This window comes from Chelmon rostratus, chromosome 12 (assembly GCF_017976325.1).
Source record: "Chelmon rostratus isolate fCheRos1 chromosome 12, fCheRos1.pri, whole genome shotgun sequence".
Classification (NCBI taxonomy): domain Eukaryota; kingdom Metazoa; phylum Chordata; class Actinopteri; order Chaetodontiformes; family Chaetodontidae; genus Chelmon; species Chelmon rostratus.
The window spans coordinates 1,494,637-1,512,235 of NC_055669.1; the positions used below are offsets into that span (position 1 = coordinate 1,494,637).

Here is a 17,599-nt window from a genome sequence, read left to right on the forward strand (position 1 = left end):
GTGACGGTGAAGGCTGAGCGCACGAGGACAGTTCGTCAAAGCGCCTGTAGCACGAGCCCCGCTGGTCCCGCCAGAGGATGAGAGCGCGAGCACTGCAGTAATGATGCGTTTTATTCTGGACTGCCTGAGGACACCGAGAGTGAGAAACCCGAAGGATGAAGGGTAAAATTACCGCTAGAGCTCCTGCAGAGAGAATGAGGCGTGTTCTGGTAGGATTTAAAGGCGGTTTTTAACTTTTAATCATCTTCAATGTAAGTATAGGCCACCATTTAAAGTGAGAGGAGACATAATTCAAGGCTTAAAGTGAAAATAGCGAGCAGGGCCCGCCCGGGTTCCTTCAGCTGTGAAGTGAGTCTAACGGTCATTAGTACGTGTAGACCGACCTAAATACAGGTCTGACGTGCTGCTTTTACCTCAGCATTCCCATTTCAGAGGGAACACTTGTACTTTGTAGTCCACTACGTTTTAGTTGTTACTTTACAAGATCAAATTTTGATCCAGAATATATAAATATTACACTAACTATTCATCAGTAGGCTAAGTAAAGTATTTTAAAGAAGGTAATGATTTACCAGCTTCAACATGACACACAGACCTCCATGCGTCCACAAGTATGAGCAATTAACATAACCCATTACCCCGATACAGCTCATATCTGACAGTTTAGAAAATAAGATGATATATCAGCCATCGATCATTTCTTTACATAGAAACACATCACATAAACAAGCTTGATACAGATTTTTGATATTATCATTTCATAAATGATATCCAACAAACTGAGCAAGACATTTTACAGTGTAAAACAATAAAGCTGTCAGTGCTCTCCGATGGACAGATGGACAGTGGAGACACTGTTTGAAAATGACATCAAATCATTTCTATATTGTGCTTCGTTAGTACTTACCAGCCATCCTGTGGGTTACACCAGGATATATCTGTGATAAGCAACTATCAGCTGATATACAGATGGGCTGATGTATAGGTCCAGGTCATAGACTATAGGTCCATTATAAATATTATGTACTATATATTAATATTATGTGCAGAGATGGACCATTCTGCATAATGTGTAACATTACTTTTGTAGTTGACACCTAACTTTTAAGTGTTGGTTAAATAGTGATTCTACGGAATAGGTATCACTTTATTTTAATACAGCCAATCAATTCTTGCATAAAGGAGGAACATCAGCGTTTTGTCATGGACAGAGCAGATGGTCACACTGAGCCAAACTCCAGCCTGCTAACTCCAGCCCACATTAGCTTTCTTGCTAAATTCTCCCTCTTATCTAACTTACAAAGATGAACACAAATCCTGTCCTGCACCTCAGCTTGCTGAACGAGCGGCCTAACAAACGTTCATCAGGGACATGTGCACTGCTCACGTCAGTTTGCAGGGTTGATCGCTTATTAGCTGCTCAGCTGCAGCACATTAAACAGCATGTACACGTACCTACAAATCACCTGGGTCCAGTTAGATCAGGCATCTCAAACCGGTTCCATAAAGGGCCGCGTGGCTGCAGGTTTTCATTCCAACCCAGGAGGAGCACATCAGGCCAACCAATCAACATCAAGGGATCACTTAGTTATCAGCTGAAGACTGAGATCAGCTGATTAATTGATTCCAGCCAGGTGTGCTCCTCCTTGGTTGGAATGAAAACTTGCAGCCACGCGGCCCTTTATGGAACCGGTTTGAGATGCCTGAGTTAGACGCTGGCATGGTCCTCACTCTTTCATTCCACTAACAACAATTTGCCTGCACATGCCACGTAGGCTACAACACAAGTTCATTTACTCTGTCTCTTGATCTGTACGGTGCATCAGTGGCATGCAGCCTGCCAGCTGTTGTCAATCAAACACAGACAATTTAAGAAAGGCAAACAGTATGTGAGAGCGTCTTTGGAAGGATTGGTTGAGAACTAGCTGAATCCACATCATAACTTTAAATCACCAGTAAGAAATCAAAAGGGAAAGTGGCTTTTGTCAGCCATTTTTATCTCTTCGTAATAATAACAGAAGACTGTTGGAATAATAAAAACTCTTTCTACATGTGAATAGACCAGATCAAGTGTGTGAATATATATATATATATTCTGCTGTGGCCAGTGGACTTCATGTGATCAATTTCAGCAAGAATTTTCCAATCTTCCCATGCTTACAAAATACTGCCCCTACAGCTTGGCTTGAAAGTCAGTAGTGTCAGTGGCAGCAGCAGCAGATTAGCTGCTGAGTTAACAGACCTGCAGTTCAAGAAAATATAGTTTGTTTTAAAGATTCATGCTTATTTAAAATTAAAGCATTCAAATCAATTTATTTCTGTTAACAGATCAGTACAGTTGTACTGGCATGCTTTAAAACCGAAGCAGCAGCGTATGAATGCATGAAGAAATCCTTGCTCCCTGGCAGTAACTGGGTTAACATCAGCACTCCTCTGCAGGCTTGAGTTACAGTCATGGACCGCAACTCAAATCATAGTGACACAGTAGCTGTGCAGTAGAAATTGCTCACTGTGTCATGCTCAGACACAAATGGGAAAAATAGACATGGCTAATCTAATAAATCAGATTTGTCAGCTGATGTCTAATATATATATTTATATATAATAGTGTGTGAGTATCAGTGAAACTGGAGTTAGGTCTTGTTTTTTTTGTGCAGTCAAGTGAATGTCAATTGTTTATTTAATTCTTTTTTTTTTTTTTTGCCCCTAGTATATTTTCACTGGTCTGGCCACCAAAAAACTTAAATAACTATTTTCCATAATTTAATAATTTCTGGTAACTTTTCATCTTATATAGATAGAACAGTGAAAGAAAGAACATAATGACATTTGCAAGACATTGTTAGCTCAGTGCAGTCACTGATCAGTGAGTAGCTGAAACATATACTGTATGTCTGTGCTGGGCACAAACACAAGGTTACCTGTGATGAACAGATTATACAGGAAGCAGCCGGTCTGTCAACAATAGAGTGTGTGTTTTCTTACTGACAACAAATCTCATAACAGATTATAGAAAACAGCTAGGCACCACACAGAAACCATGGCTCTGGGGAGAAAGGAAAGGAAAGGAAGAAAGTGTGTAATTATATCAGTGTGTTCAGATTTTTATATTAGTGCTGGACACTAAACTTTAAACAGCCTCAGAAGTTACCACAGTGTTAGATAATCAGCAAGACATGAAGCGATCAGCCGAGGAGAAGACATCGCTCTCTTGGAGTTCTTCCCCACAGTTACAGACAGTGTTTGGTGCAGCCAAAAATGAGAAGCAGCTTTCTGTTTTGTGCACCCCTCTTTGCTGATTAGAGAAGGAGAGTTTAGTGCCATTGAATTGGAGAATCTACACCGGTGCATGGATGCACTCACATTCACACCATAGTTTCCATTGGAAAAGCTGCACTATAACAGTGTGGTAAACACTCGCAGGATGAGGTGGACAACACAGCAGAGCTGGTACAGATCTGGTTGGATATAGTCTGACAAAAACAATGGACATGTGCATGTTGACATGTTTTCAGTGTGCATGGACTGTGCATGGCAGATGTGTAGGCAAAACTTGCAACTCTGCAAATGTGGTATAAAGTATAATTTGTGTTTTTCTATTCACAATAACTAGACGATAAAATGTCAGATGTTGTGTTTGCAGCTTGTTCTGCTGCCCCCAAGTGGCCAAAACTAAAGGTTTGGCTTCTGAAAAAGCCAAATGTGATGATGATGATGATTATTATTATTATGAACATCACTATTTTATATATATAGTAATAAATATTAACTGTTAATCAGCTGGTCATATATTTAAAGTGCATTCTTGATTACTGAGATTACTGAGCGATTGGTTATGTTTGTGCAGACCGCTGCTTCTGTGCTCCCTGGGATTTTTATGAATGGCTTGGTCGATGCTTTCTGTATGTGTGTGTGTGTGTGTGTGTGTGTGTGTGTGTGTGTGTGTGTGTGTGTGTGTGTGTGTGTGTGTGTGTGTGTGTGTGTGACTGATGCATACTGCAGTGGCCAGTGATGGAGGGGGAGGAGGAACTAGAGGAGGAGGTGAGAGATGTGTGAGGACTGGAGAAACAGCATGATGGTAGGAGGGGAAAAGGAAGCAGGAGAACGACGTAAAGACGCACAGGGAGGAGACTAGAGGAAAGGAAATAGATTCTCCTACGGATGGATAAGCCTACTCTACTGCCTTCACTCTGACTCATCCCCCTCTCTCTTTCCATTCTCACATTGGTGCATTCTGCCTGAATGCATTGATCACCACACACACACACACACACACAGACACGTTCACAGAGGCAGCTCCGCCTCTTCTGCAGTGTAGCGACAGCTAGTGAGGGCAGCAATGGAGGAGCCAGCAGTGCAGCAGGAAAAAATAGAGGGATCATGGGAAGGAGGGCATGATGGAGGGAAAGCAGACTGGAAGAATGAGTGCTCCCTCTCCTCCCTCCTTAAACACTCCTGTCTTCTCTGCTGGTCGTCTCCCAGGGACACCGACGTCGTGGAAACGGATGAGAGAGTCCTTACCAAGGCGGCCGAGATCAGAGTAAGAAGACCGCAGCATCTAGCGCTGGTGTGTGTGAGTGTGTGTGTGTGTGTGTGTGTGTGAGTATGCTGGGTTTTTATACATCTGTGTGTGTTTTGTGTTGGTATCACATTTTTTTGTTTAATATAAATAATATGGACAGTACATACATGTGTGTGTTTGTGTAGTTTTTCCAGTTTGGGACTCACTGCATTTCCCACAATGCACTCATGTGATGCCACAATGCTGTAAGACTGCATTTGGCTGTAGATACACTTGTGCTCTGTGCTAGTCTGGTCTGGTCTAATTTTAGTCTTATAGTTGGTCCTGTGCCAAAACCAATCACTGGATGACTGTGGTACTGAAGTGAGAGAGATCTTAGGTGATTATCATCCAAGATCTGATGTATGGGAATGAGGCTGCAACTGATAATTTGCATAATAGATGAATCTGCAGTTTATTTTCTCTGTTAGAGGAATAAGAAAACCTGAAAATGTTCACATCGTAGAAGCTGGAAGCTGTGGATTTCAGGCGCTTTTGCTTGCAAAACCTCTTGAATGATAAGCTGATTATCAAAATTGTGACTGAATATTTTCTGTCGATCAACTAATTGAGTAATCGTTTGAGCGTCTGTGTTTATTTTGTCTGCAAGCACATTTGAGTCATCTACCCGAGATCAAGTGTGAACCTCAGGGGTTGACAAATGAAGGCAACATAGATATCCCAAAAACTGCAGTTCCTGGAAAGGCCACTTGAGGCTGGCTCCCAAAGCGCGTCAATGCCCATAGACCCCCATATTAAAATGGCCAAAATAAACATGTTCCCAGCCTGGTGCTGGTGTTTTGCACTCTAGTTTTCCTCTTCATGTACAAGGGTGAATATTTTAATCATATTAAAGCTTAAAGTTGTGCATTATCATAGACATGGCCACTTTGAATGACAGCTAGCCACAAGGTTTCAGCAACCAGGCTTCATTCGGCCCGCCTCAGCTCCACCCACACTCCACCTCTTTTCCCATTTTTTAATCAGCCAGGTCTTTGGCTGAGTCAGGCCCTGCCAAGATGCCAACGGTTACCTAAGTTCACTCTTCAGAGATCTATGGTTGATGTCACAGAGACTATGTCCATGTTTTATACAGTGTATTAATATACTGTACACAGTACAAAACTTATATCTGTGTTTTCCTATTTGACGGAGTTATATGTGTGAGAAGGAGGGGTGCAAAAGTGTTTCAATCAGGTTTACAGGTTAGCCAAAAATTGCCACAAACTGACACAAACACACACACAAGCCTATGGCAGGCAGCATCCCATAATACAAGCCACTGGTTGGTTACCATTTGCCATTAGCCTGAGCTCAGTTTTACTTGGTGCCCCTTGCAGTTTATTCTAGCCCTGGCTGAGTGTTGCCTGGGTCCACATATTTCAATCCACCCACTCCACTTTCAGTTCAGCTGACTGGTTGTTCACATGGTACGGGGGTTTCCTGCCTGAAGAAGCAGATGATCCAATCAGTGCCATGAAGTTGTAGAAAGGCATATGTCTTCACTGACTTTGGAGTGAAACGAGTCTCCCTGCCTCCAGTATTAGAGCTAACCCAGACTGAACAACTGTGGCAGGTTTATTTGTTCACAGGACACACAGATGAAATTTATATCAATGGTCAACATGGTCAGACCACATGTTGAGACAAACGTGCTACATGTTAATGTGACCAAGCATTCAACAGAGTGCTCACCTCTGTTCATTTTGTGACATTATGCAAATCAAACTATTGGTTACCCGTAGGATCATTGGGATGTTGTTCGCATTTCTCATCTGTGTCTGTGTGTGTGTTTGTACATGCATGTTTTGTCATTCCACAGATGAGTTCCAATCATTCTTAAATCCTAAAGTGTGTGTGTGTGTGTGTGTGTGTGTGTAGGAGCTGGAGAATTCAGTGGCGGTGGAGAACTTGGAGCTTCAGGAGCAGCAGTCAGACCGAAAGGAGCTGGAGGAGACTCTGGTTAAACTAGAGAATCACAAAGAGAAGCTGGTGCAGCAAATCAAAGCAATCAGACAGCTCTGCTATGAAGAGAGTCAACAGGTAACCATGAACTGTGCAGCTGGTTCTCGCTGTAAACTGCATGAACTAAATGAATTAAATACAGTATGTATTTAGAAATAAATAACCTGTGACCGTGTCAGTGATGTGCACCTTTACCTGCTGCTGTTGGTGTTTACATTGTTGAAAGATGTCCAGCTCTTCTTCGGATATTTCTTGGTAACTGACTCTTCCTGATGACTTTCAAATACTAACCCGACTGATGCAGGATTTTTAAAGCTGATGCCCATTTCAGTATTTTGAAGATTAAGATATCAAAAATTGACATTTCGTCATTGAAGAGGTCTGACCAAGATTTGTACCAAGCAGGACATCACTTCAGTTATTGTTGTCGTAACGGTTCAAACCCTTATTATGCTCTAATTACAGTGAGATGGAATGATCTTGAAATGTGAAACTCAATCAGCCAGAGGGTGGCGCTGTAATTAAGCCCCCCAAAAATTGCATTTTGGAAAGGCCACACCCCTCACAACATAGATCAGATTGAATAGAAATTGAACACAGAAGTCCAACTCAATGCTGTGCAAAAAAGCTGCTTTTGGAGCATGAGAATCCACAAAAAAAAAATGAATGAAAATGAAATGAAAAATGAATACGAAAAGAAGTTGTTGGATTTTGTTTGTATCAACAACAAAATGTGTCTACAGTATACAGCATCACGCATCCAAAAAAATTGCAAGCAGCAGAGCACAGCGTAAAAATGGTCATAACTCATGATTTGTCCAATTATCATAAATGTGGGTACATATCTCCAGGCTGTCACTAACCAAGTTTTGTCCAGATTCAATGAAGGGAGTTCAAATGGTGGAATGACTGAGATGCACTATGATAATGCTATAAGTGTGTGATTGGTGTCACTCCTGTTTAAAAACTGTAGCTTGAAGTGACTTGGCTGACCTTTGTGAAGCCTGAAAGCCTCTTCTGCTGCTTGTGGCTTTAGTTTTGACTCTTGTGCTGCTTCTTCTGTTGAGCACAAAGTTCAGACACACAGAAGCATTTTAAGATTGAAGCATAGGGGACACCACAAATACTAAAACCGTGTACCTCAAAACCCACCAGACAGAATTTCATCATGTTAAGTTTACGTGCTCTGGGGTCAATGTTTGCTCGTAACTCCAGATGCCTTTGAGCACTCCTGATTGAACTCACTGTCAGCATGCAGTGCTATCTCCTGAACATACACATGAAGTTTAATTCAAATCCAGTGAGGGAGGGAGAAAAGGGGCCCTTTGAGTGTGCAGTAATTAGAATACTGTAGGCTTTGCGATGACCTGCCTGCTCCTTGTTGAGCTGAGGTGACTTTGGTCCCCCTTGTGAAGCCTGAAACCTGCTCGTTGCTGCTTGTGGCTTTAACTCTGGCTGAAGCGCTTGTTAAGTGAAGTCAGCCCTTCTAAGTTAACTACTCATTAGCTTTCCTCCGCTCTACAGGACATGACATGAGCTTGCTTCATGGCAGACTAGGCAACTGATTTAATGACAGATGAACAGCGTGTGTTTACAGCAGCTTCCAGTATTATACTGATAAAGGAGAAGAAGGAAGGTTTGTTTGCTCACTAGAAATGTCTGACTGGATGCTCCACAAATACATGTGAAATCAAGTCATGGTTAAGACCTATCAGATAACATTTCCCACCTGCACATTACTTATATTTTTGATGCTGTCCTACTAAACAACACTGTTGTTGAATCTGTCTCTGGATGCTTTCATAATGTGGTAGACACAATTAGTAAGGCTTTGTGTTTATGCTAGTTGTTATTTTGCACGACACAGAGCCACCTCAGAAACAAAAACATTTGAAGCTAATGGAGTAATAGTAGTTTATGTGGAAGCTCAACCTTCTGTTAAACAGCTCATTGTTTTTCATTAGCTTCAGCTTTACAGTCTGTGTACGGCCTTTCACTAACCGCCACACCACAGTGCTGTGAAGCTCCAGGCGTCTTCCACTCCAAGATACGACACATCACTCATATTGTATCTCGTCATCAGCAAGCCATTCACAGAAAGCTTCAGCAAAATATCACCAATATTAGTTACAGCCCAGATTCCAGTCAAAGTTGGGACACTCTATAAAGCAGAATTTGATAATTTGACATACAGTATGCTCAATGGAAAACAGTACAAAGACAATATATTTATGCTTTTTAGTTTTTATTTTATGATTTTGATTTTGATTAACAAGAAAAGAAGCTGCCATTTGATTTGTTTCTGAAAGTATGTACGTCACACTACTTGGTGTTCAGTACATGGGAGTGCAGAGTGTGCGACAACAACTGGAGTGTATTTGTCTGCCTTTGCATGCCCTGGTGGTTGTGCAAGTCTTAGAGTGAAGTAACTTCTGGCTTTCCTGTTCCTCAGAGGAGCTCAGCATCCACCAATGTGCCATTAGTGGCAAAGGTTTTGAGTTCCAGACCCAGGTGATGCAGAATGAACATAAATGCTTTGATATTGTTCTGTGTGAGTTTGACACATGGCTTCAAGGTTTAATGACAATTTTGGTGTGGACAGTTCTGCTGATGGACCCGCCTGTGGTTCTCATTTATTTTTCATAATAGGCAGGTTATTTAAAATGTGCTATAAACTGATAAATAATAACACTGGACTGCCTCTCCGTCCTTTCTTGCCAGATCCTGTCTCTGCAGGCGGACGAGGTGCAGAAGGAAAGCCAGGTGGAGGAGTATGAGAGGGAACTCGCCAGAGCCAGGTGGAGGCTGAGGAAGCTCAGGGATGAGGTGAAGCAGGCCAAGAGGAAGGTGGAGGAGGCTGGAGAGAGGAATACTCCTTTGCAAGACTCCATCAGACAGTCCTATGAAGAGATCCTGCAGGTACAATAGGATGTGCATGTTTACATATGCGTGTATATTATATGTGTGTATTTGTTTGTATTTGTGAAGAGTAGAAAACCACCTCTGTGATCATCACACAGTGAGGATACATTCTATATTTTCTAAATGATCTATGTGTATTTTCATGACTTACTTTGTAAATTCAGAATGAGCCTGTGCTCATCTCCTGATTATAAGGTGCTGAAGTCTAATGTATTTGTTGAGTTTAAGGTAATTATTCAGGACATAAAAGCAGAACTTCGATATGGAGACCACGTAAAAGTTCAAGCAACTGCAATTTATTACAAGATTAGTTAGAGGTGGAGCAATGGAGCAGAGGCTGGCTGGTGATCAGAGGCAAACAGCAGAGCAGGGCAGGCAGTGGCTGGAGACCGATGAGAGAAGCAGAGAGGGACCAGGATGTATAGACTGCAGGCCACAGGTGTAGCTGATGAGTGGATCAGGAATGCAGGTGTGCTGGCGGGAGGAGGAAACTAGGTCGCCACACTCGGATTGAAGACACAGACACACTCATACACACAAACAAAGAGAGACAAACAGGACATACGAGGGAGGGAAAACAGCAGAAACACTGGGGGTGAGGGAGAAGAAGGATGCTTAAATTCAGAGGAAGTCACTTCTCATATATCTGTTTACAATCAGAATGAGAGCTCAGTCAACAACCTTTTTCTCTGAAGGAAATTCATAATATTCATACTCAGTTTCACTACTGTTTGCCTACTTAAGACAACTAAATGTTCCACCAGACATGTCTTCTGCTCAATAGATCCAGCAGTCGTATATTTTTCTATACTGCCCAACTGTTTGCTGAGAGCATGTCAGTGTGGTGTCCTATTTCACTGGTGTAATCAAGGTCCTGATCTTTTAATCTAGCTCAGTGGAGGGTTTTAGAAAAACTGATTAATGGGGAAAACTATCCTATTTTTTGCATTTCATTTTCATTCTAAGAGATGTATTAATAAAAGGGAAACGTTTTCTTTGGTAACTGTGGTGAAATCAGTCTAAATCTGTCATTGATGACTTCTTACTGTTCTCCTCCTTGTAGGAGGAGCACACTCTGTGTTCTCTGTCAGGAGGTGCAGTCACTCCAGAAAGCCAACTGGAGGAGTCAACATCTCCGGCGGACACCACTGAAGATGATCCGCTTCCCATGAGGCCGTGGGGGAGAAGCCAGTCGCTGCCGACCTATGCTAACCTGATCATGGTAAATCACAATAATCACTCTGAGTACTACTTAAAGCACGTTTGAGTCAGGTAAACAACACTGTCGACTGTTTTGCGTCATGTTGTCTTGGTTGTGTTGGCCTGTTAAAAGTAAATGTTTTTCCTCACTGCTGTCACCAAGTGCTTGCCCACAGAATGGGGATGTGGAGTTTGAAAGACATTGGCTTTACCAAACAATGAGGGTCTAATCAATGACCCTCATGATCAAGTTGCATTATGGGAAACATGAGATCCCTTGTTTTAGGTCTTGATCGCATACTTCGGGGTAGGGACTAAAAGTCAGGATACTGGCCTCTCCTGATTTGACTCCATTATCACACAATTCTCCAAACGTTTTGAAAGTGCAACACTTCCACAGTCTCGTGCAGACTATGAGGCTTTTGCATAATTTGCCTGTCCCAGATACCCACATGTTGGCACGGTCCTCTGGTTCAGAGACTTGTCTTCACATAGTCCCAGACACTACGACTTCTCAAACACTTTCTCCTGCCAAAAACATGATGTGCTTGGAGTTAGGGCACCTTGGAGACAAGTCTGAGAAGAGAAATAGCCAATGAGAGTGGAGCCAGTTACCACAGCCAGTAATTCTATTATCAACGCAACAGGAGCTTTATGTAGCACAGGCATGACAAGGATCCAATGCCTGCCATCAATAAGCATTCTGTACATTAAAGTTGATTTATATTTCTTTTCTCCACCACAACCTTGGTCTTTTGTTTAATACGTACACATGTGTCTGGGAAGGAATGCATCACATCTGCCCTGAAAAGCTAACCAATCTGCCCTACAGCGACTTCTCGAATGCTTTTGTCGAATATTACAATAATTTGATCTAGGCTTTCTACAAGTGGAATAATCTTGAAATCACCTTGTCTGAGATCGGTTATGTTGTTTGCACATCCTCGCATCAACATGACAACAATCTGGGACAAAAAAATGTCTTTTGGTTTGAGCAGCACACCAACTCTGACATGTTGTTGTAGCTGTGTAGGAAACAGCTGGGGTGTGGCAGGTGTAGCTGCAATTTTTTGCAGAAATATGTCAAAATTGAGCCGTAACATTTGATAGGATAAACGTAGGTGGGACTGCCTTTGCCTTGCATTTTCTTGTCTGTGAATGAACGTTATTAAACAGTATTCTTCATGTTGCAACCCTCTCTGTCTGTGTGGCTGACTACCAGGGGGCCAGTGGCTCGTCTTTCTGCAATAATCTAGCGGATACGAGAGAAGAAGCAGACGACAGTGGGACCAGCTCACCAAAGGTAGCTTCATTAGCACAGAGCCCCTCTCATCATGCACAGCACCAATTATGCAATACGTAGATAGTGTTTAGGCAGTAATTAAGTAAATATGACAAAATATTTTTGTTTTGTTTGTTCTGCTGAAATCACCAAGCTTTTATGGTGTTGAGAAATGTTACAATTAGTTCCCGTTGTTTTGAGTTTCTGATCACACTGTCAACCAGTCCAGTAGTCTAGTCTGTGTGGTGGTCACCATTCAAATGATGTGTTGTCATGTTTCACAGATGGACAGATCTGACATTGATGATGAGCCAGAAGAGGGGGAGATCAACAACGAAGGGGGAAAAGAAAGAGAGAAGGAAGAGTCCACTATTAACGCAAACCCCCTCACCCAACTGGACTTTTACCAAGCCGACCCCTTTGCCCACTGTCAGAGTGACCGTATGTATCAGACATGGCGCTTTAGCCGCCTTCCACACCAATGCCTGGTCGATATGCGAAAACCGAGAGATGCAGTTGGAGAGTTTCGATTGGCAGACAATAGGAAAGCGACAGCTTCATCCTATTCCTCGGGATGAGCTTCCACTAGCATTCAAATCATTGATTTAAATGGCATGAAACCTTTCAGTAGTGCCCTGTGACCACACATTTTACAGTATACTTGTAAGGTAACTTTGTCAGGTCAATGGACCCAATAGAAAACAAATTCATGATGAATACTGAGGGCTATCTGCAGCATAGCCATAACATGCTAAGTTTGGATGTAACGTTTGACCCCCTGTGTGACTAGATGGTATGAGGAGACCTGCCCAGGAAAAGAAGAAACAGTCCAGCCTCTGGATATCCTCTGGTCTCATCCAGTGTGGTTAACAGATATTCTTTTCCTAACTTGAACTTTTTGCACAATTTGTACTGATGTTTCAACCACAACCTTATAGTTCAATGTCCATTCAGAAGTTTTAATTCTGGAACCTTTGGCAGGCAAAATACGACACTGCTACCCGATATTACTTCTCTTTAAAAACATTACTGTCATTAAAATTTGGCTTTTCTCTACAGTAAGTTTTGTAGAAATTTGCTTCTGGAATCTGTGTAATGTGACTTAACAGAGAGCCAGTCATGTTCACCCTGTTCCAACTTTATGCTGGAACTTTTTCTTGCCACCACTCCTTGATTGCATGTCGTCATTTTTCCAATTTCTGTCTCACTTGATTTGTAGATGACCTCTTCAATGAAGACCTGTTCCCTAAAACTGACTCGTCAGGTGAGCGATAATACACTAACGTTTACACTTTATTTTACACACAAACACACACACACACACGTACATACATACTCACACACACACAGCTTTTTCTTTTGTTTTCAACATGATTGAAATGAATAACTGAAATCGGGATGAGTGTAACATTATAACTGGCATGTCACAGCTTTTGTTGAATACTCTGTTTGGCAGATGGATTTGCTTCAGATCCCTTCAAAGGCAGTGACCCGTTTGCAGCAGATATTTTGTTCCCCGAGGTGAACGCCGGCGCTCATGAAGGGCCTGAAAACGTTGGTGACGAGGCAGACACCAGTCTGTCCTGTGCTGAAAATAAAGCCTCAACAGGAACTCAGTGCTTTGAGTCTGAATTCCCCGATGAAGACAGCGACATAGAGATCAGCTATAGCCGAGAGGACCTGGACGCCATTGCTGTGGTCGATGATTCTCATGGATTTAAACCAATTCAGAGCTCATCAGAGGAGCTGGGGCCGGAGCCCATTCATGGCTGGAGGTCCCAGGGTCAGTATTCTGTAGAATCAGACCCTAATGGGTATGAGCTGGACCTTGGCACTGTCTCCCCTCCCTCTGATATAGAAGAACACAGTCTGGGATCTCTAGCTGGAGAGTCTAACGCAGAGGCAACGGAAGGACTAGATAAAGGTAATTTTATTCAATTCCGTTCCCCCTTTTCAGATTTTACAATCAGTACCTAATTTGAACATAAAGAGAAAGCAGAAAGAGGAGGGAGAGAAAAGAACAAAAGGGAGGGGTGAGCAGAAAACCAAAACTGAAGAGAATCTGAAATAACTTTATTTAGTCTGTATTTTCTTTCGCTTACTCATAAAAAACTAAGATACAAATAATAAGAATGATACTTTTATTAGTAAGTGTAAGTATTATTAAAATACAGCTTGCTTTGAACCTCTGATACATACATTACATACATATTTGAATGGTTGGAACTGTTTTGGTGTTGTTTATTCTCACCAAACAGTCAGTATACCAACTGATCTGATCTGATTTTGTCATCTTTGTCAGGCATTTTTTTTCTGTCAAGCTGAAGCATTTCCGACTCGTGCAGACACATGTTAACTTCAGTTTGTGCCACCACGGTTGAGTTTTTGTCTGTTCACGTCCACTCAAGTTGTTTCATTGACCTCATATGCAACCCTCAAAAAAATAGCATTGTGTTCAGTCTGACTCCACCTTAAGGGTGTGTTGTAGAGCCCCTGGTGAAAAAAGATTGCCTATCTGCATATGGTACTTGTCGTTGAAAGAGGGATCTTTATAGATAGGAATCGAGAACGTCTCTTTTCCTAGACAAGGGCTTGACAAACACAAAACACAAATTATTTGATGTAAAACACTTTCTTAAGCTTGTAATAAAACAGTTTCTAAAATATACAATGCATTATGTAAATATATATACTATTCTTTGTGTTTTAAACATCAGTTTGAGCTATTTTTATCCTCTTTACAGACTTATAAACTATAGTGTTTCTACCTCTCTCCTTGACCCTCATTGTTTTCTTCTCCTAGGTCTGAGGTCTAGTTCAACTCAGGCTGTCCCTGCTGTTGGCGAACAAGTCCTTTTGGAACCAGACTGGACAGACAACGTAGAGCAAACTCTGTCACATGATGCTACCTTCAGTCAGGGGGCAGAGTGGGTTAGCAACATCGAAGAGGAACCCGGAAACCCTGCAACTCCCCAAAACTCGCTAGACTCACAAAACCTCTTTATCCAGCCAGACTCAGATCAGAACAGAGAGCTAAGCTTTGATTTGAGCTATGAACCAACCAGTCAGTCTTCCTTTGATCCATATGGGTTTAAACTCAGTCCAGAACATTCTAGTCACACCCTCTTAGACCCTGATGAAGCTGAACTGAGCCCAGAACCTGCTGAAAATGATCTGACTTTTGACCCTGAGCCCTCCTCTTCTCAACCAGACCAAGCAGACTTTGATCCCTATGGGTTTGATGTCACTTCCCCACAGGTGGCACGGGACTCTGACCCTTATGGCTTTAAGCTCAGCCCTGAGGAAGAGAACCAAGAGGTACTGGACCTCTGTGGCCATGATAACCAGGAGGCAATGGACCTGTGCACCTATGACAACAACAAGCAAGTAGAACCCTCTAACTATAGCAACCAAGAAGTACTGGAAAGTCATACCCATGAAAACCAAGAAGTGCTTGAACATTGTAGCCAAAATAACCAGGAACTGCTGGATTTGTTTAACAATGGAAACCAAGAAGTGCTGGAAACTTCTAGTCTTGACAACAGGGAGTTAGTTGGTAAAGAAAACTATGAACTCCTGGATCTCTGCAGTCATGACAACCAAGAGGTGGTGGAACCCTTTCGCAATAACACAATTGAGGAACTACTTCAACCTTGTAACTATGATAACCAAGAAGTGCTGGAACCTTGTAGCCATTCCAATCAGGAACTGCTGGATTTCTCCTGTCCTGAAAATCAAGAAGTGCTGGATTTAGATAACCATGACAACCAAGAACTACTTGATATTGGTAGCAAAGAATATCATCAAGTGCTTGTTGCGGGTAGCCACAACAACCAGGAACTCAGTAGCAGTGAAGATCAGGAATTGCTAGATTTAAGTCATGACAACCAGGAGGTGCTGGACTTGTTCAGTAAGGAAGTTTTCCCTGAAGCAAACAATAACCAATGTGTTGTGGAACCAGAGCTCAATATCAGTCCCACCAATAACAGCTCAGACAGTGATGTGGCATCAGAGGACCTGCTGGGTCTTGAACTCAGTAACACCAGTATCTGCACTACCAACAAAACTAACACGAATACTGCTGACTCCTACAGCATGGCAGTCAGTAACATGTCTGCTAACCAGGACTTTGCTTCATCCAACTTGTTGGAAGGTGACCTTGGTACAGTGTTTGGGGTTGGAGGATACATTGGTTGTCCTGATGTAGCTGACGACCTAGAGCCTCTGGACAGAAGGCAGGCAAACCCAGTAACAGAGCCAGTACGACCAGTCAGACCGGTTAGGCCTCCTCGGCCCTCCCTCAGGGTAAGTTGGAAATCACCCACATGTAGCTCGATGGTAATCTTCTGAGTACAGGTCTTTACGGGTGAAAGTTTTAGTTGATGTGAAGTCTTATTTCTTATAAAGAAATCCATAACTATTTTAGTCTAGTTTTAGTCAATGAAAACTGTTCGTATTTTAGTCTTTTCTCGTCATAACATTATGTAGAACATTTCAGTCACACTTACTTCACATTAAATTTTATCTTCTCATGATCTGATGGAAAACACAGGTTGAATGATTTTGAATGCAGCTTTGCAGAAAGTGTCTGGTCCAGTTTAAGGAATAGCTCAAATCAAATCAAATTTGTAAACACAGCATGTTTTTGCCACATCAGTTCATAATCCTGATATGCACACAGCACAGGAAACAGAACTGCTGCAATGAAGAAGAAAAAAGTCCGTAGGCCTGATGTTTCATTTCATACATTTTAGTCTTTTTCTTAGCAAAAATGTTGCATGTTGTTACAGCCTCAGTTGGTGTTTAATGATGACGGTGCTGTCTCATCTTGGTCTTAGTCATGGAAAAACAGGTCATTGACAAACATATTTTAAAAAAATACCAAATTCTTTTAAAATGAACACTATCATGGGTCCACACAGTGGACTGAGGTATACATCAAGCTTAATTCTAATCAGGTTGGGGATCTGTTGTATTTGGCTCTGTCCGGGTCAGCCATATTTTGGATGCTTTACTCTGAAGTGATTGGGTCCAACTGTACTTGGGTCCTTTTTGGGATAGCAAAGTAGGTCAATTGGTCCATCAAAATGGTATATGGTATAATAATGGTATAATTGCCATGAAATAATGGTAGAAATATTCATGTGACCCACAAGAAGAATTTTTGTAACTTTTTAATCCCTTGGTGTTACATCTACTTCCATCACCAGGTCAATATTAATTTGGTCCAAAACTTTGGTTCGGTGCCTTGGTGTATGACCTGTAATAATAGTACAAATAAGATAATGTCATTTTGAAATAGTATAATAATACCTTTGTGTAATGCTAATTTGCAAATGTTGGAATGCTCAGGAGCTAAATAAAGATAGTAAACATGGTAAACATTATGCCTGCTGAACATCAGCATGTTAGCATTGCCAGAGTACATGTTAGCACACTAATGTTAGCTGTGCATAAGGACAATCTCACAGCACAGCTAGCATGGCTAAAGACTAATGTAATGTGACAATTTAAAAAGATGATAATAATCACCACATCCTTTAAATTACGCATATTCTACTTTAGCAAACAACCCATTAGCACTTAGTGAGCCCCACCAATAAAAATCAAGCTTATTGGAAGTGACTGAATCATAAATGCCATCATAAAATATACCCATTTGTGCTGGC

General features: G+C 41.8%; 1 protein-coding gene across 2 annotated transcripts in view; it reads left to right on the forward strand.

Moving 5' to 3' along the window:
• The window catches only part of LOC121614762 (dentin sialophosphoprotein-like), a 22,357-nt gene continuing 4,758 nt past the window's right edge, over nucleotides 1-17,599 (forward strand). Inside the window, exons 1-10 of one of the 2 annotated variants that reach the window (XM_041948816.1) lie at nucleotides 1-162; nucleotides 4,483-4,567; nucleotides 6,443-6,604; nucleotides 9,248-9,445; nucleotides 10,512-10,670; nucleotides 11,871-11,951; nucleotides 12,215-12,371; nucleotides 13,150-13,194; nucleotides 13,387-13,854; nucleotides 14,734-16,235. In XM_041948816.1, coding sequence (XP_041804750.1) covers nucleotides 101-162; nucleotides 4,483-4,567; nucleotides 6,443-6,604; nucleotides 9,248-9,445; nucleotides 10,512-10,670; nucleotides 11,871-11,951; nucleotides 12,215-12,371; nucleotides 13,150-13,194; nucleotides 13,387-13,854; nucleotides 14,734-16,235 — 2,919 coding nt within the window. In that variant the 5' untranslated portion in view covers nucleotides 1-100. Of the gene's footprint in view, nucleotides 163-4,250; nucleotides 4,568-6,442; nucleotides 6,605-9,247; nucleotides 9,446-10,511; nucleotides 10,671-11,870; nucleotides 11,952-12,214; nucleotides 12,372-13,149; nucleotides 13,195-13,386; nucleotides 13,855-14,733; nucleotides 16,236-17,599 lie in introns of those variants that run through there. The other variant, XM_041948814.1, reaches the window with a different exon arrangement.